General features: G+C 39.6%; 1 protein-coding gene across 1 annotated transcript in view; it reads left to right on the forward strand.

Moving 5' to 3' along the window:
- Positions 1 to 20,793, forward strand: part of LOC126273093 (S1 RNA-binding domain-containing protein 1) — a 189,316-nt gene that overhangs the window by 149,799 nt on the left and 18,724 nt on the right. Inside the window, exons 15-16 of the mRNA XM_049976518.1 lie at positions 20,169 to 20,254; positions 20,412 to 20,582. Of these exons, the coding sequence (XP_049832475.1) occupies positions 20,169 to 20,254; positions 20,412 to 20,582 (257 nt within the window). The remainder of the gene's footprint in view (positions 1 to 20,168; positions 20,255 to 20,411; positions 20,583 to 20,793) is intronic.

Here is a 20,793-nt window from a genome sequence, read left to right on the forward strand (position 1 = left end):
AGCAAGCAAAGTCGGGATATGCGAGACTCCAGTAACAAGCAGAGCATTAGGTGAAAAACTCGGGTGACCTGCGTGCGAGCAGCCATCTCGTGCTACAAGATGGCTGCTTAGAGCCAACCAGCTACTTCTGTAAAACGGCACCCCTGAACTGTAGAATACTGTAGCTGGAGAGTAAGGTTACAAATGTAACTTAACTTAGAAAAATAAAGTGAATAGGAATGCTGTGCGTGAAATTTACAAAGGGAGGGATCTTCACGGAGAATTTCATAATTTATATCATCAACTACGAAGATCACCAGACAGTTTCTTTGAATACAATTGAATAAGCAGAGGAGCATTCGACTTTCTCATCAATAAATTAAAAGACGAATGTTTTCTACATGATGCACCAAATAAGAGCTAGCTGTGGTGTAACGGGAGCGTTCCCGGTTTGTGATTATGGCTACGAACAGGTCTTGGGTTCGATCGCACTTATTTCCTATATTTTAACTGACTCAGCTACAATTCTATTTACTAAGTTTTATGTATACTGTTTACACAGCATCGCTAAGTATATTTCCAAGGTCTTGCCGAAGTACTTGATCTGTGAGTGTATACGTACACCTATCCCAGTATGTCACACACATTACATTCCTAATAAATTACAATGGACAACCGTGAAATTTTACAGATATTTGATGTTGTGAATGCAATCCATCAGCAGTCAGTGTTAAAGCCGAGCATTTCAGTTAATCTAAATAGTGTGTAAAAGGAAAGCGTACAAATTTTTTGAAAAGTAGGTAAATGTTTTGTGAAATGGTTTGTGTAAAAGTATAAAATAAAAAGTATTAGGGAAACGTTTGATGCACCTCATTTTCTGTTCATGATTTCGAGCATCATTCAAATGCATGTGGAATGTTTCTCTGATCTGTTTATTTCTTTTACACAAATCATTTCTCAAAATATTTGTCTGATTTGTTTCATTTTTTATTTTCAAGTTTTATTCAGAAAGCATAATCTTACCAACTTCTCGTTTGCCTTCCTAACATCCTCTGTTCTCTAAAATCCTAACTTTGGTACTTGATTCAAAGGAAGCCTCTTTGATATTTAAATATCGCACCAGCGTATCTTTTTATGTGCAAAATAGCGAGCATTGCACAGATGAACTTTTTGACCTTCATTTAAATAGCTTGGCAGCAGCTTTTCAAGAAATACTTCAATTTTTCCTCAACTCATTAATTAAGTTTTCCTTAATCATCCTGATTACTTTCAAGCAGTTAAAAATTTTCATGCAAAACTAGATCTCATGCTGGTCACTTTGATACCCCATTTGCCTGTTTCTTTCTCTCTTTGTTTGGCTATGAAAATTCAGACAAAACCTCATGGTGTCCTGTTTTCACTCTGCTCATGCGGTTACAAAAACATGTTGAGCATTGTTGTTGTTGGTTTTTTTGTGATCAGTCTACTGACTGGTTTGATGTGGTCTGCCACGAATTCCTTTCCTGTGCTAACCTCTTCATCTCAGAGTAGCACTTGCAACCTACGTCCTCAATTATTTGCTTGACGTATTCCAATCTCTGTCTTCCTCTACAGTTTTTGCCCTCTACAGCTCCCTCTAGTACCATGGAAGTCATTCCCTCATGTCTTAGCAGATGTCCTATCATCCTGTCTCTTCTCCTTATCAGTGTTTTCCACATATTCCTTTCCTCTCCGATTCTGCATAGAACCACCTCATTCCTTACCTTATCAGTGCACCTAATTTTCAACATTCGTCTATAGCACCACATCTCAAATGCTTCGATTCTCTTCTGTTCCGGTTTTCCCACAGTCCATGTTTCACTACCATACAATGCTGTACTCCAGACATACATCCTCAGCAATTTCTTCCTGAAATTAAGGCCGGTTTTTGATATTAGTAGACTTCTCTTGGCCAGAAATGCCTTTTTTGCCATAGCGAGTCTCCTTTTGATGTCCTCCTTGCTCCGTACGTCATTGGTTATTTTACTGCCTAGGTAGCAGAATTCCTTAACTTCATTGACTTCGTGACCATCAATCCTGATGTTAAGTTTCTCACTGTTCTCATTTCTACTACTTCTCATTTCTACTACTTCTCATTTCTACTACTTCTCATTTCTACTACTTCTCATTTCTACTACTTCTCATTTCTACTACTTCTCATTTCTACTACTTCTCATTTCTACTACTTCTCATTACCTTCGTCTTTCTCCAATTTACTCTCAAACCATACCGTGTACTCATTAGACTGTTCATTCCGTTCAGCAGATCATTTAATTCTTCTTCACTTTCACTCAGGATAGCAATGTCATCAGCGAATCGTATCATTGATATCCTTTCACCTTGTATTTTAATTCCACTCCAGAACCTTTCTTTTATTTCTAACATTGCTTCTTCAATGTACAGATTGAAGAGTAGGGGCGAAAGGCTACAGCCTTGTCTTACACCCTTCTTAATACGAGCACTTCGTTCTTGATCGTCCACTCTTATTATTCCCTCTTGGTTGTTGTACATATTGTGTATGACCTGTCTCTCCCTATAGCTTACCCCCTACTTTTTTCAGAATCTCGAACAGCTTGCACGATTTTATATTGTCGAACGCTTTTTCCAGGTCGACAAATCCTATGAACGTGTCTTGATTTTTCTTTAGCCTTGCTTCCATTATTAGCCGTAACATCAGAATTGCCTCTCTCGTGCCTTTACTTTTCCTAAAGCCAAACTCCCCCCCCCCCATGAACCATGGACCTTGCCGTTGGTGGGGAGGCTTGCATGCCTCAGCAATACAGATGGCCGTACCGTAGGTGCAACCACAACGGAGGGGTATCTGTTGAGAGGCCAGACAAACATGTGGTTCCTGAAGAGGGGCAACAGCCTTTTCAGTAGTTGCAGGGGCAACAGTCTGGATGATTGACTGATCTGGCCTTGCAACATTAACCAAAATGGCCTTGCTGTGCTGGTACTGCGAACGGCTGAAAGCAAGGGGAAACTGCAGCCGTTATTTTTCCTGAGGACATGGAGCTTTACTGTATGATTAAATGATGATGGCATCCTCTTGGGTAAAATATTCCGGAGGTAAAATAGTCCCCCATTCGGATCTCCGGGTGGGGACTACTCAGGAGGATGTCGTTATCAGGAGAAAGAAAACTGGCGTTCTACAGATCGGAGCGTGGAATGTCAGATCCCTTAATCGGGCAGGTAGGTTAGAAAATTTAAAAAGGGAAATGGATAGGTTAAAGTTAGATATAGTGGGAATTAGTGAAGTTCGGTGGCAGGAGGAACAAGACTTCTGGTCAGGTGACTACAGGGTTATAAACACAAAATCAAATAGGGGTAATGCAGGAGTAGGTTTAATAATGAATAGGAAAATAGGAATGCGGGTAAGCTACTACAAACAGCATAGTGAACGCATTATTGTGGCCAAGATAGATACGAAGCCCACACCTACTACAGTAGTACAAGTTTATATGCCAACTAGCTCTGCAGATGAAGAAATTGAAGAAATGTACGATGAAATAAAAGAAATTATTCAGATAGTGAAGGGAGACGAAAATTTAATAGTAATGGGTGACTGGAATTCGAGTGTAGGAAAAGGGAGAGAAGGAAACATAGTAGGTGAATATGGATTGGGGCTAAGAAATGAAAGAGGAAGCCGCCTAGTAGAATTTTGCACAGAGCACAACTTAATCATAGCTAACACTTGGTTTAAGAATCATGAAAGAAGGTTGTATACGTGGAAGAACCCTGGAGATACTAAAAGGTATCAGATAGATTATATAATGGTAAGACAGAGATTTAGGAACCAGATTTTAAGTTGTAAGACATTTCCAGGGGCAGATGTGGACTCTGACCACAATCTATTGGTTATGACCTGTAGATTAAAACTGAAGAAACTGCAAAAATGTGGGAAATTAAGGAGATGGGACCTGGATAAACAGAAAGAACCAGAGGTTGTACAGAGTATCAGGGACAGCATAAGGGAACAATTGACAGGAATAGGGGAAAGAAATACAGTAGAAGAAGAATGGGTAGCTCTGAGGGATGTAGTAGTGAAGGCAGCAGAGGATAAAGTAGGTACAATGACGAGGGCTGCTAGAAATCCTTGGGTAACAGAAGAAATATTGAATTTAATTGATGAAAGGAGAAAATATAAAAATGCAGTAAATGAAGCAGGCAAAAAGGAATACAAATGTCTCAAAAATGATATCGACAGGAAGTGCAAAATGGCTAAACAGGGATGGCTAGAGGACAAATGTAAGGATGTAGAAGCTTATCTCACCAGGGGTAAGATAGATACTGCCTACAGGAAAATTAGAGAGACCTTTGGAGAGAAGAGAAGCACGTGTATGAATATCAAGAGCTCAGATGGCAGCCCAGTTCTAAGCAAAGAAGGGAAGGCAGAAAGGTGGAAGGAGTATATAGAAGGTTTATACAAGGGCGATGTACTTGAGGACAATATTATGGAAATGGAAGAGGATGTAGATGAAGACGAAATGGGAGATACGATACTGCATGAAGAGTTTGACAGAGCACTGAAAGACCTGAGTCGAAACAAGGCCCCCGGAGTAGACAACATTCCATTAGAACTACTGACGGCCTTGGGACAACCAGTCCTGACAAAACTCTACCAGCTGGTGAGCAAGATGTATGAGACAGGCGAAATACCCTCAGACTTCAAGAAGAATATAATAATTCCAATCCCAAAGAAAGCAGGTGCTGACAGATGTGAAAATTACCGAACTATCAGTTTAATAAGCCACGGCTGCAAAATACTAACGCGAATTCTTTACAGACGAATGGAAAAACTGGTAGATGCAGACCTCGGGGAGGATCAGTTTGGATTCCGTCGAAATGTTGGAACACGTGAGGCAATACTGACCTTACGACTTATCTTAGAAGAAAGATTAAGAAAAGGCAAACCTACGTTTCTAGCATTTGTAGACTTAGAGAAAGCTTTTGACAATGTTGACTGGAATACTCTTTTTCAAATTCTAAAGGTGGCAGGGGTAAAATACAGGGAGCGAAAGGCTATTTATAATTTGTACAGAATCCAGATGGCAGTCATAAGAGTCGAGGAGCATGAAAGGGAAGCAGTGGTTGGGAAAGGAGTGAGACAGGGTTGTAGCCTCTCCCCGATGTTATTCAATCTGTATATTGAGCAAGCAGTAAAGGAAACAAGAGAAAAATTTGGAGTAGGTATTAAAATTCATGGAGACGAAGTAAAAACTTTGAGGTTCGCCGATGACATTGTAATTCTGTCAAGAGACGGCAAAGGACTTGGAAGAGCAGATGAACGGAATGGACAGTGTCTTGAAAGGAGGATATAAGATGAACATTAACAAAAGCAAAACGAGGATAATGGAATGTAGTCAAATTAAATCGGGTGATGCTGAGGGAATTAGATTAGGAAATGAGACACTTAAAGTAGTAAAGGAGTTTTGCTATTTAGGAAGTAAAATAACTGATGATGGTCGGAGTAGAGAGGATATAAAATGTAGACTGGCAATGGCAAGGAAAGCGTTTCTGAAGAAGAGAAATTTGTTAACATCGAATATAGATTTATGTATCAGGAAGTCGTTTCTGAAAGTATTTGTTTGGAGTGTAGCCATGTATGGAAGTGAAACATGGACGATAACTAGTTTGGACAGGAAGAGAATAGAAGCTTTTGAAATGTGGTGTTACAGAAGAATGTTGAAGATTAGGTGGGTAGATCACATAACTAATGAGGAGGTATTGAATAGGATTGGGGAGAAGAGAAGTTTGTGGCACAACTTGACTAGAAGAAGGGATCGGTTGGTAGGACATGTTTTGAGGCATCAAGGGATCACAAATTTAGCATTGGAGGGCAGCGTGGAGGGTAAAAATCGTAGAGGGAGACCGAGAGATGAGTACACTAAGCAGATTCAGAAGGATGTAGGTTGCAGTAGGTACTGGGAGATGAAGCAGCTTGCACAGGGTAGAGTAGCATGGAGAGCTGCATCAAACCAGTCTCAGGACTGAAGACAACAACAACAACAACAAAGCCAAACTGATTGTCACCTAGCGCATTATCAATTTTCTTTTCCATTCTTCTGTATATTAGTCTTGTAAGCAGCTTCGATGCATGAGCTGTTAAGCTGATTGTGCGATAATTCTCGCACTTGTCAGCTCTTGCCATCTTCGGAATTGTGTGGATGATGCTTTTCCGAAAGTCAAATGGTATGTCGCCAGACTCATAAATTCTACACACCAACGTGAATAGTCGTTTCGTTGCCACTTCCCCTAATGATTTTAGAAATTCTGATGGAATGTTATCTATCCCTTCTGCCTTATTTGTCCGTAAGTCCTCCAAAGCTCTTTTAAATTCCGATTCTAATACTGGATCCCCAATCTCTTCTAAATGGACTCCTGTTTCTTCTTCTATCACATCAGACAAATCTTCACCCTCATAGAGGCTTTCAATGTATTCTTTCCACCTATCTGCTCTCTCCTCTGCATTTAACAGTGGAATTCCCGTTGCACTCTTAATGTTACCACCGTTGCTTTTAATGTCACCAAAGGTTGTTTTGACTTTCCTGTATGCTGAGTCTGTCCTTCCGACAATCATATCTTTTTCGATGTCTTCACATTTTTCCTGCAGTAATTTCGTCTTAGCTTCCCTGCACTTCCTATTTATTTCATTCCTCAGCGACTTGTATTTCTGTATTCCTGATTTTCCCGGAACAAGTTTGTACTTCCTCCTTTCATCAATCAACTGAAGTATTTCTTCTGTTACCCATGGTTTCTTTGCAGCTACCTTCTTTGTACCTATGTTTTCCTTCCCAACTTCTGTGATGGCCCTTTTTAGAGATGGCCATTCCTCTTCAACTGTACTGCCTACTGCGCTATTCCTTATTGCTGTATCTATAGAATTAGAGAACTTCAAACGTATCTCGTCACTCCTTAGAACTTCCGTACCCCAGTTCTTTGCGTATTGATTCTTCCTGACTAATGTCTTGAACTTCAGCCTACTCTTCATCACTACTATATTGTGATCTGAGCCTATATCTGCTCCTGGGTATGCCTTACAATCCAGTATCTGATTTCGGAATCTCTGTCTGACCATGATGTAATCTAATTGAAATCTTCCCATATCTCCCGGCCTTTTCCAAGTATACCTCCTCCTCTTGTGATTCTTGAACAGGGTATTCGCTATTACTAGCTGAAACTTGTTACAGAACTCAATTAGTCTTTCTCTGCTTTCATACCTTGTCCCAAGCCCATATTCTCCTGTAACGTTTTCTTCTACTCCTTCCCCTACAACTGCATTCCAGTCACCCATGACTATTAGATTTTCGTCCCCCTTTAAATACTGCATTACCCTTTCAATATCCTCATACACTTTCTCTATCTGTTCATCTTCAGCTTGCGACGTCGGCATGTATACCTGAACTATCGTTGTCGGTGTTGGTCTGCTGTCGATTCTGATTAGAACAACCCGGTCACTAAACTGTTCACAGTAACACACCCTCTGCCCTACCTTCCTATTCATAATGAATCCTACACCTGTTATACCATTTTCTGCTGCTGTTGATATTACCTGATACTCATCTGACCTTGTCTTCCTTCCACTTCACTTCACTGACCCCTACTATATCTAGATTGAGCCTTTGCATTTCCCTTTTCAGATTTTCTAGTTTCCCTACTACGTTCAGGCTTCTGACATTCCACGCCCCGACTTGTAGAACATTATCCTTTCGTTGATCATTCAATCTTTTTCTCATGGTAACCTCCCCCTTGGCAGTCCTCTCCCGGAGATCCGAATGGGGGACTATTCCGGAATCTTATGCCAATGGAGAGATCATCGTGACACTTCTTCAACTACCGGCCACATGTCCTGTGGATACACGTTACATGTCTTTAATGCAGTGGTTTCCATTGCCTTCTGCATCCTCATGTCGTTGATCATTGCTGATTTTCCGCCTTTAGGGGCACTTTCCCACCCCTAGGACAAGAGAGTGCCCTGAACCTCTATCTGCTCCTCCGCCCTCTTTGACAAGGCCGTTGGCAGAATGAGGCTGACTTCTTATGCCAGAAGTCTTCGGCCGCCAATGCTGATTATTTATCAAAATTTAGACAGTGGCGGGGATCGAACCCGGGACCGAAGACATTTTGATTATGAATCAAAGACACTACCCCTAGACCACAGGTACGTTTGTTGAGTGTTAATCATACAATAAAATAGTCCTTTCTGTGTGCTGTCCTTTCCAAAAAAATGTCATTTTGATATCTTGATTCGTTTACGATATTCGACGATTTTTACAACCACTTGATTTGCAAACTTCAGGAAAGGATTCGAATGCGCTGTGAGCAACCTGTCTACAGGTATAACAATAAATGCCTCAAGAATGAAATGAGATATCATATTGGTCTCAACTTTAAACACAATTTAGATATTTTTGTTACACTTCATATGCAGTTAATGTATGGCTTTAAATGAACTATACAGAAAGTCTATGCAATGTGATTTTACCTCGGCAAATTCTTAAAAATTTCATACAGCAACGTACTCAGTTTAGTGCAGCATAGTAACTATGATGAATGACGAAGCTAAATCCAGACCTTTATCAAGCAAAGATATCAAACTATAAGATGTGAAGAATCAAATTTTTTCACCAAATAGTTTTGTTTAAATCAGTTGATAAGTATTTCACACCCACCGCGTGACCACTCCACTGTTTTCCCGAGAAGACACGTTGCTGCTACTCTGTCACGCGTGCTGCAGCGACAAGATTCAAACATGTTTGAATTCAATTATGTCTATTAGTAGCAGATAACATGCAGCACCACGGACGTTGTCCATGTAGGACACTTCTGTAACCATATCCGTTGTGGTTTTCAGTCATCTGAAGCTGTTGCACGCTTTCAGTCGCTTCTGTCAGTTACGTAAGACGTGGCCTAAGGTACTGTCCCATTAGGGCAACAGTGAAACTTGCCACCCCTCAGAATTCTGCATCCAGCCATCTGTGCGAACTGGCAACACTGTAGGATGAAGTGTCTGGATAAGTGTTATCGTCCTCTCGAGATATTAAAATGCGCTATTTCCTCTTGGTCCACCAGTAAACTTCACACAACATAGACAAAAAGTCGCGAGTTCCAAACCCATTTCTTCCTTTATTTTTTTAATTTACATTTTGGCTGTCTGCAAAGTATCACTCTGGTGTAACCCTAAAGATAATTTATGCCACTTTCTAACCCACCATTAATAGCAATAGGATTAGGTTCAGAGGATGGGTGTATAAGTACTGCTTACTCTAAATTAAACCAATAAAAATCAAAGGGGTGACTATTACTAGATTTTTGCTTGAAAATCATTTTGCTTACTGAGCATTTCTTTGCAGTATTGTTATTGTTGATAGGTTATGTTAATTTCTTAAGAAGGAATCAATGTTCTAACAGAAGAGACATTTTGAGCAAAGGGCAGTGTGAACAGATAATATTTTGCCTGTAGTGGCTCAAAAAGGGTATTGTGCACTGCAAATGTCACCACAGCATTGTTTCTTCATAGCCAGTGTTCTTGTCAACAGATGAGACATGTTTTGGTTAGAATATATGAAAAACGCTCAAGTAGTCTGGTCCCACTCCAGTCCTGGAAGTCCATTCACTAAGTTCACTATATATTTACCTGTAATTTTGATGGAATATTCTGAACAATTCTTGTGTAAGTGGCAACGATTTGAAAGATCTAATTTTTTACCTACAAGATGGTTATTTTATGAGTAAATCACAATTTCTTCATTGTGTAATGTGTGAGAAATCTGCCTCTTTCTGCCTTAGCTGCTGCTACAGCACTAAGTGAATGTTCATGTTATTGAAGTCTCACTAACTGTGTCGTTTTACAGTTGTAGCTATAGATTAAAATCTCACTGGCAATTGGATATTTTTTCTCCTCCTCCTCTGTTGTAGTTTAAAATAACTGCAATAACATTAAGTAATGGAATCCAAAGAAAACCTTGAGTTCACACTGCAGTGCTGTGTAGATAAAAAAGCAGCTTTTTGTAATCATCAGATGACTGATAGAGGTTGCCAAACTTCACTAACTATTGCTTTAATAGTTCATGGGCATTTATTTTCGAATTTTTTTGAGTTGTGGAACCAGAAATGTGGCAACATTGGATGTTAGCCATGCAGAATATTCATACTTTGCCTTAAATATTCATTTTCAGAGCAACAGTGGAATATCAAGTCAGAAAAACTAACAATAAGAACTTGATTATGCATCTGCATCCAGAGCCATAATTGTGTGTGTGTGTGTGTGTGTGTGTGTGTGTGTGTGTGTGCGTGTGCGTGTGCGTGTGCGTGTGCGTGTGCGTGTGCGTGTGCGTGTGCGTGTGCGTGTGCGTGTGCGTGTGCGTGTGCGTGCGCGTGCGCGTGCGCGTGCGCGTGCGCGTGCGCGTGCGCGTGCGCGTGCGCGTGCGCGCGCGCGCGCGCGCGCGCGCGCGTGTGGGGTGGAGGTGAGAGTGGGTGTAAATGATGGTGTGGTAGACTAACAATTGTTTATCAGCTCCATAATGCAGTGTCAGTCTGCTGTAAAAGGAAGTAAGTTTTTGGCAGAAAGATCAAGCCTAGATCATTTTGCTGCAATAAATTGGCGTATAACGAGTCTGTGTTATATGTGACATGCAGCATTGTTGCTGACATCCTTGAAATTGATGGGTGCAGGGGGGGCTGACTGCAATTCGGATCATTATATGGTAAGAGTGAAAAACAGACAACATATAGCCGTCCGTAGATCCAGAGGGAAGAGAGAACCTCTGCAAAGATACAATGTTTCCAAATTGAAAGAGAAGGGAGTATCTGAAAAGTTTGAAACAGGACTGCAGAAGAAGTGTGAGGCTAAACAAAGCCAAGCTCTGGAAAGCATCAAAGGGAAGTGGAGTATGATTAAAGAGGCTCTACAAGAAACTGCAGAAGTAGTCTTAGGTTTAGAAGACAGGGCAAGAAGGGCAGGGTGGTATGATGAAGATTGTAAAAAGACAGTGGAAGAAAGAAATGAGGCAAGGACAGCAAGATGTAACACAGAAAAATTCATGAAGAAAAGGAAAGAGCCAGATAGCATTTACAGAAGAAAGAAACGAGAATTAGAGAGGAGATGGATTACGGAGTTAGAGGAAGAATATAATAATCAAGAAAGTTCAGGAAGGAAGAAAGGCTTCCAATGACGTATGGTATTCTGCAGAGATAAAGAAGGAAATTTTATAGGAGGACAAGAAGCAATGGGCCAAATATTTCAGTGAGCTGCTGAATGTCACTACAGAAAGAGAAGTTCTGGAAGAAAATAAAATAGAGTGTCACCAACCGTGGCAGAATGTTAGTCTGGATGAAAGACCTGTACCTTTACCAACAATAGAGGAAGTTAGGAAAGCAATTAAAAGCCTACGGAATAATAAGGCTCCAGGTAACGATAACATTTCAGCAGAGATGATCACGGGTGGAGGTGAACATCTAACAAGATTGGTACATCAGCTGATAGTGGAAATATGGGAAAAGGAAGAGACGCCAGACCAGTGGAACATAGCCATTATATGCCCGATTCATAAGAACAACAACAAAGCAAACTGTGGAAATTATCGCGGTATTGCCTTAGTCAGTGTGGTGTACAAAGTATTAGCCAAAGTCATTGCTATGAGATTACACCAATTACAGAAGAAATACTAGGAGACTACCAGTGGAGTTTTCAACAGGGCAGATCAACAACAGACCAGATCTTCATTATAAAGCAAATCATGGAAAAGTGTTATGAATATAATGTGGATGTTCACCAACTTTTTGTAAACTTCAAACAGGCCTATGATATTGTTAAAAGGAATAAGCTATATGATACCTTAATGGAGATGTAATTCCCAAGTAAATTGATCAAACTGGTACAAATGACCCTCACCAGCACAAAATGCCAGGTAAAAGTAAAAGGAAAACTTACTAAAGAATTTGAGGTAAACAAGGGTTAAGGCAGAGTGATACATTATCCATGCTACTCTTCAACGTAGTGTTAGAGAGAGTGATGCAAAGGGGGGAGATTGGTAACCGAGGTGACACCATGTTTAACCGTATGCACCAAAATCTAGCTTATGCTGATGATGTGTGTATGCTGTCTAGAAGTTCGAAAGAAATGGCAGAAGGATTTGGAGACTGGCAAAGAAGGCAGAACAGTCGGAACTTAGAGCAAACAACATAAAAATAGAGTGTGTCTTTGCTTCCAGGAAAAATGCTGTTGTTTAAGAGGAATATATTAAGTTGAACAGAGGCAATTATGAGAGATGTGAGAAGTTCCCACACCTGGGAGTGCTGGTTACAGAGCGTAGCAGAAGAAGAGAAGAAATAAAATCTAGGATTGCTGCAAGAAATAGAGCTTATTGGAACATGATCAAGATCCTTCAGTCACATAGCCTGAGCAGAAAATCGAAGGTGACTGTCTATCGAACAGTCATAAGACCTGTGGTAGTGTATGGCTCATAAACATGGACAATGACTGTAGCAGAAGAAGACCTCTTGAGAAGGTGGGAGAGGAAAATATTAAGAAAGATTTTTGGAGCCGTGTATGAGGCGGAGCAATGGAGGATAAGGAAAAACAAGGAATTCGAAGAACTGTATAGAAATCCTGACTTTGTGACTGAAATCAAGTGTAACAGATTAAGATGGCCGGGCCATGTAGAGTGAATGTCAGAAGATTGAGCTGTCATTATTTGCTGTTAGGTGTCAGTACTTGTATGGTGAGATAGGGTTGAAACCCAAGCATCTTTGTGCATGACAATTGCAGACAGTCAACATAGGTTTGGACAACATGAAGACAGATTTGCTCATAGAACTTTTCTATGAAGACAACAATGTTGGAACATGTAGACACTCTCATTCAAAGTGATTAACTGATCATAATTGAACACCTCACTGCAGAACTGGACATCTCGCACAAGTCTGCGCACCCAAAAGGAGTTCGGAAAACTTCATTGTACTCTTCTTCCTCATCCTCCCTGCAGCCTGGATCTCACACCTTCTGGCTTCCCTCTGACCAAGTGAAGGAGTGGTTCCAAGTGGGCATACAAGCCCTCACAGTAAGGGGGCATAAGGCCGACACATTTTACGGAGATTATGGTGAAAAATTGGGTTTTGTAACCAAAAATGTGAGGAATTATATAGCGTATTAGAATCCTGAATAAAACCAACCTGCTTTCAGAAAAAAAACTGTTGCATTACTTGTTGTATAACCCTCATAATTTTCCACCTACACTGGATCAAGTAGTGATAGTTTAGTTATTACCACTCTGTATTCTTTAGCATTATCCAAAATAGTCTGACAGTACTCAGATAGTTTATCAATACCATTCCTGTAGAAACCTATTCGTTCGGAGTTAAAGATGTCGCCAAATCATGCCTGAAGTGCATTTTTGCCCGGAAAATTTTTCTTGACAGTTCTTCAATAAGAAATGGGAGAGGTAAACATTTGCGAGTGCAGCATCAGATGAACAAATGCATGAGGGATAACTTCCCAAACAAACTCTTGGATAATTTTGGATAATTTTGCTTCTGAAATCAGGAGAGTGCATTTTTGCTTTGTGGCAACACTTGATGCAGTTTTGTTGGTCATTTGTCGTATACTCTGACCAAAAGGTACCTCAGCTGTTGGCAAGAACGCCCGCTGTGATGGGAACACCCCCACAGAGTAGTTCATAGTCACAACACCCTTTTTGTTCCACTAGATGCAAAATTTATCTGTTCACACTGCCAATTACTTGAATAAGTGTCTTTTCTTAGGGTTTAGCCATTAATCCTGTATTACATAAAGGCATTGTAACTTGTTACCAGTAACAGTATTGCATAGGAATACTGAATGAGTGAACTAATGACGTTCAAGCAAAAATGTAGAAATAGTCACTCGTTGAATTTTGTTGATTTTAATTAGAGCATGCAATACTACTACAACCAGCCTCTGAACCTAGCCTATTGCTGTTATCGATGAATTAGAAAGTGACACAAATAATCTTTCAGGTTCCATCAGAGTGATACCTTTCACAGACAGCTAAAGTGCAATTGAAAATAAAGGAAGAAATGGACTCGAAACTCACATCTTTGTGTCTACATCATGCGAAGTTTACCTCTGAGCGAAAGACAGAACTTCCTCCAGACACTTCCTCATCCAACAGTTTTGCCAGATCACACAGATAGCTAGACTTAAATTTCTTAGTCGAGGCCAGTTTGATTGGTGGCTTAGTTGGATAACTCGGTCTTGACAGTGGGTGGCTGGTAATGTCACAGAATTCAGCAAATACACTGAAGTGCTTGATTGTGATAAATGAGATATGGTGATGAAGATGAAACAGTTAAAATAGGTGAAAGTTCTCGAGCTCTTTCATAAATATGTCTTTTGAATTTAATTCACAGGGTGGAAAAAAGGACTGATGAAGTTTGTCCAATCAGGGAGAAACAAGAAACGGAGCATGTTGAGAAAATAAATTTGTAGAAATGAAATTAAATTATTTTTCTCAATTCTTTTGAAAGATGGTTCACAACAAAATAACAGTAATATTAAAAGGATAGATTGCTACTCAACACATAAAGGACGTGTTGAGTTGCAGACAGGCACAATGAAATAGAATGCTAGAAATGTTCAGCTTTCAGACTAAGTCTTTCTTCAGATGTAGAAAACTCGCACACATTCACATGAACATAACTCTCACACACATCTCCAGATGCTAAGGCCTGCCTACAGTGAGTACTATAGTAAACTTCCACCTTGAAATTTAACTCTACTGCCTCTTTATTTAGTTTACTGATGATGTAAATATTCCTACTTGTTTTATGTGCACATTCACTTTAGTAATCGTTGTTGGAGCAAGTCCCTCAGTCATGGGGTACCAGTATCAGTTTAAATAACCTCAAAATAGTTTCATATCAGTGCACACTACACTGCAAATTGAAGACTCTTCCTGGGAGAAATTTTATTGATCCTAAATTTCTAGGTAATTTTCGTGCAGTATATACTTAAAATTGTGCAGTATATACTTAAAATTCAGTACCTCAGCTCACGATTCAGTAAGTAAGTAAGTAAGTAAGTAAGTAAGTAAGTAAGTAAGTAAGTAAGTAAGTAAGTGCCTTACCAAAAATCATAAAGGTGTGAGGCTCAGTCCCTAGTTGGTCCGGGAACTTTTTCCATCATTTTATCACCCCTTACTGCACGGAAAATGATTTATTAATGCAGAATATGGCAAGTTGCAACATTTCGAGGCCACATTCAGCTGTTGGTACCCATATAACTAGGGGTGTGGCTGGGCCATTCAAAGCTAAGGGAAAGTGGTAGTGTTGTTGTTGTCACCTTGAACCATCTACACTTTGATAAATTTAGTTAAAATCAGTCAACTCACAAGGAGTAAAAAGGCACACTTTGCAAGCAGTTGATCTCACATAAAAATTTGAGCCATAATTCTGATAGTATGCAATTTTGACCTTACGAATGCGCAGCTTTTAAATGTTGCACGCACCGGTTATTTGTCACTCATTCTGAGCCAGTGCAGCCACTTAATGCCTGGTGAGAGGTTTGTGTTCATAATGTTGGTGAATCAACAAGCAATAGTTTGGCATCTATCCCAGTGGTATGGACCAATGGTTAAATTGCAACTTTTAAACATGGAGGAATGAGGGCTCCTGAAAGTTGTGACTGGTATGTATAATTACATGTGGCTATTCAACTGAATTTTACACAAAGCAAACAATAATGTGTGGGGCTATCTTTGTGCTATGATGTGTATCACTCAGAAAGTAACACACCATTTTTTTTTTTTTCATTCAACAGTTATTTTTTCAACACAATGAAATGTGTACACAAAAAAGGATGGTGTTTCTTCTACACTCCCTATTTTCCCACGTGGTCTCTTTCCTGTTCTATGGCCTTTCTCCAGTGAGACACAAGAGTGTTTATGCCATGTCGTTAGCCTCCTTTTTCTGGTTACAAAGTCATTTCTTCACTTTACAAATCACCTCTTACACCTTAGTACCTCAACTTAACTGATTCAGTGAGTAAGTAATTTAGTGCCTAACTATCACAAAGATATGGGGCTCAATCTCTAGTTGATCTTGTGACATGGAACAATATTGAGAAAATTGAGAGAACCAATGTTTGAAACTGATTGCATAATGACTCTGCTGCCATCAATGTACATTTTGTGTAAGGACCACAGAAGATAGGATAAGAGAAAAAATGAAATGAGTAGTAGAGATCAAAGGTATCCTCTGCCATGTTCTGTATGGTAGCTTCCAGAGCATGTATGTAGTTGTAGACCTTTTCATCATCGTCAAAATGTCCCCCACAAATGGCTCCTTTAATGGCCCAAACAAGTGGAATTCCAGGGGAGCTTGGTCAGGATTGTGTTATCATGGCACTGAAGTGCTTCTTGTTTTTGGTTAATGTTTTCATGTATGCTTCAGGATTAATTGTGTTGCCTCTTGGCATCACGAATGAGCACATCAGCAAGCAACTTCTTGTAAGGTGTGACAGCCATGGATGGCCTCCCCAAGTAATGGCCTCTCCCTCCTTGACCTGTGACCACCCACACTGCTGTCAACTGCAGATGCTCCATAACAGCTGCATATAGATGTTTGTGAATATTCCCCACAGTTTCTTGCTCTGCAGTGACAAGTTCAATAATGATACACTGCTTGTAACATATACAATTTATAGAAGCCATTTTGAAACACTGCTGCAGCTTCACTGTCAGAGGAAATGGTAAATTTGCATGCGCAATTCCAGAAGCTTCAAATAACGTATTTCTAAAGTTTCACATTTGTACCATTGCAACTGGGGCTGATAAAAGTATGGTGCATTACTTTCTGGGTGACCCTCGTATTTTTATGGCAGTGCTGTAAAAAAACAAGGAAGTAAGTTATTATTTATTATGAAGCCTGCTATGAAGATGTAATGTCATTGGATACCACTATGCCCCTGCCCATAACCGAGAATATATGAAACAATCTATCACCATTTCGAAAAGTGGAAAACATCCTAATCTTTTAACAGGACTTTCAAAAGGATGTTTTCCACTTTTCCAAAAGGTGACAGCTCGTTTCATATATTTTCTGTTATGGACAAGGGCAAAGTAGTATCCAGTGATATTACATCTTCACAGCAGGCTTCATACAACTTATTTCCTTGTTTTAAAAACAAAGATTCCATAACTTACCAAACGGGAAAGCCCTGGTAGATAGGCACAATAAAAAAACACACAAACACACACACAAAATTTCAAAACTTTCGCAACCCACGGTTGCTTCGTCAGGAAAGAGGGAAGGAGAGGGAAAGATGAAAGGATGTGGGTTTTAAAGGACAGGGTAAGGAGTCATTCCAATCCCGGGAGTGGAAAGACTTACCTGGGGGTGAAAAAAGGACAGGTATACACTCGCGCGCGCACCCACACCCACACCCACACCCACACCCACCCACCCACACACACACACACACACACACACACACACACACACACACACACACACACACACACACACACATCCATCCACACATATACAGACACAAGCAGATATATTTAAAGGCAAAGAGTTTGGGCAGAGATGTCAGTCGAGGCGGAAGTGTAGAGGCAAAGATGTTGTTGAATGACAGGTGAGGTATGAGTGGCGGCAACTTGAAATTAGCGGAGATTGAGGCCTGGTGGATAACGGGAAGAGAGTATATATTGAAGGGCAAGTTCCCATCTCCGGAGTTTGGATAGGTTGGTGTTAGTGGGAACTATCCAGATAACCCGGATGGTGTAACACTGTGCCAAGATGAATTGGCCGTGCACCAAGGCATGTTTAGCCACAGGGTGATCCTCATTACCAACAAACACTGTCTGCCTGTGTCCATTCATGCGAATGGACAGTTTGTTGCTGTGTACATTCGCATGAATATTTTTTCCTATGTGGAATGTTTCTTTCTATTTTATTTACATCTTCTTTTTTTTTTAAAAAGTATATCACTGCTGCCCTTGCACCAATGAAGCTGTCTCACAAATGTGACTTGGAGCAGAAGACATTTCAGTTTTTGTGTTGCCAATACCACAAGGGACAACACAATACTATCTGCCACTAGATACATTTGGCTTCTGTGTATTTAAGGGTTTTGTCCGCAAGTTTAATGACTTGGCACGAGTTCTGGGTGTCAGTGTGAATTTCAGGATCCTTTAAGTATGGCCTCTTCTTTGTAGCCAGTTATGTGTAGCAGTATTTCAACTGGTCTTCAGTATGGTTGGTATCGAAGTGGCTGCACCTGTAACTGGCTAGATCACTTTGTACATTCTGTGAAATACTGTACTGAGTCTGATAATACGCCTCTTTCATTGTGTCAAAGTCCAAGGCTTCTAAACAGTAGCTGGGAACATTTTACCTCGCATTTCACAAAGTCAGTGTAAATATATGAAATGAATGAGTCTGCCTTTAAAGAAGTTGTATAGTGCTATTTGATTATGGTAGAACCTTGATAGTAAGGCATGATTGGGATCTGTCAGTGTCAGATTATCATTTTTTTAAATGAGTATAAGCAAGGTCTATAGTTGTAACATACGAAAACAAGTAATTGTTACTTATTACACACTGCAGGAGAGATTACAGTTTAAAAAATTAATGTATGTATTGCCTTTCTGTAAAAACAAAACTGAATTAAAAGTTTATGAATGTTACAAGGAATTTTGAAGACGCTCTTCTCAGAATGAAAGAACTTCATCTGTGGGCAGACCTTATCCCTCGTTAAAAAGTTTGGCCTTTTCATTTAACAAAGGCGTTGTTATTTGCTTTCCCTCTGCTCTCCTGGCACTGAAACATATATATGAAACTTCGTCTACAGTTTCCAATTCAGTTTATTTTAGAGATTGTCTTAACATCTAGACTTTTAACTGAAGCAGGCAGTTACATTTAATTTTTCTTACTGCATTTTTTTTATTATTATTATTAAAATGTTGTATGTAGGTGAAGGTGTAAAACTAAATTCAGTTATAATGTTGTTTCAGTTCTCACCTTTTTCAAGTCTTCTTATGAAACTAGTCAAACTTGAATGCATTGCACAGTTCATGTAATATATATTAATTTAGATTTCAAATGTTTCTCCCTCCCCTTTCCACTTTTTTTTTATTTTTAAGCAGATCTTCTGTTGATGGTTTGCTAAGAATTTGAAATGGATTGTGATACCTTTTGTCTGGCCTGAAGTGAAAATTACAATAAAAGAATATTTTCAACATAACAAGATTTACATCAGTATTCACTTAATAACTGGAAACACGTAGGTGCAGTACAAACAATGGAAGGAATGTGAACAACGTCTCACAGTCACCTTCCCTTCACCCCTCCATCACCACCATTCTTTTCTCACACAGTCAACCTGCCACAACAGATCATCTCACACTGCAGTACTGAGACATGGGACATTGTAGCTGTGTGTGGGTGGGAGTGGGTCGGTTGAGTTCATTTTAGTCTGCTAGCTCCAAGCAAGGAGGAGATTCTCTGAAAGCTTAGCTATGCATTGAGTTTTGTTTTTGTGCCAGTCAAGTGCTCAGCTTACAGTGAATGGCTGTGGTTGTCTTTATTCTTTTCATTGTTTATATTATGGACTTGAGAATTTTAGGATGAGGGAACAGTAGACAATAAGGCAAAGGTGTTCCTTATTTTCCCACTTTTTTAGTGTAGTTTTGAGATTATTATCTCGTTGTTATTACCCTTTTCAAAGCCTTTGTAGCTCATTTAACTAGTGCCCGTGTCTTTCAGTTTCTTTGCATCTCTTTTTCCCACATGGTGTATGTTTTTTTGCTTCCTTTGGCATATTGATTGTGAAACAGGATTGAGTACTTCAAGTGTCAAAAGGAATATTCACCTGAGAAAACTATAAAATTGTGATGAGGCAGAATGGCTGACAAATACTTTCCTGTAGAAAGTGAAATTCCAAAAAGCTCTCATATGCATATGTAGAAGTACTTAGCTTTTGGAAGTGTTACGGTACGGCCTGCTTTTGGAAGTGTTACGGCCTTCCTTTGGTAGAGAAGTGGAATAGTGTGGGAAAATTTGGAAATGAGGGGCAGGTCACTCAGACCACAGGTTAAGAGGGAGTTATTTAATTGTTTTTTCCTAATATTTTGCATTATAATAAACTTGATTATCCAAAAATATATAATAACTGTTGATTCTTTTTGCAGGTTCTTAGCTATTTGTTGCTTGAGACTGGAAGATTTTGGAAAACCAGATTTTGTCGAGCGTATTCATAATGTAGTTGAACAGAGAGGTGTGTGGCTTTTGAAACTAAAATAATATTTTCATTTACTCCAGTTTCTGATGCTTATATTGAATCTGTTGAATATGTAGCTTATTCCTAGTTGTGCAATTATATGTCTGTATCTTCGTTAATAATACTTTTTTTTCTCATGAATATCCAATTGCAGGTTTGACCCAGCTGTCAAATACATTGGAATGTTCTGACAGCCAGCTGCAGTTGATAGCCGATGCACTGCAAAAACCTCCTGGGCATGATTTAAGGTGTACTTCAGATGCTCCTCTTTTTCGCAAAGATATCCGTAGCATGGAATCCCTGCAGGCAGGTCAGATTGCAACAGGTCAGTACAAAACAGATACTGAATCAGCACAAGCAATGCAATTTACAAACCTATGCAAACACTTCTTGTGATTCTTTGGAGGAAATGTGGAACTATTCAAGTTTATACAATCCGTCACAGGAATCATATGGTTTTCATATAAGATTTACTTAATTATTTTTGTTTAAAAATATTTGTATTTATTTAGTTTATGTGCTTCAGATAATAAATC

The sequence above is a fragment of the Schistocerca gregaria genome, chromosome 5 (assembly GCF_023897955.1).
Source record: "Schistocerca gregaria isolate iqSchGreg1 chromosome 5, iqSchGreg1.2, whole genome shotgun sequence".
NCBI classification, from domain to species: Eukaryota; Metazoa; Arthropoda; class Insecta; order Orthoptera; family Acrididae; genus Schistocerca; species Schistocerca gregaria.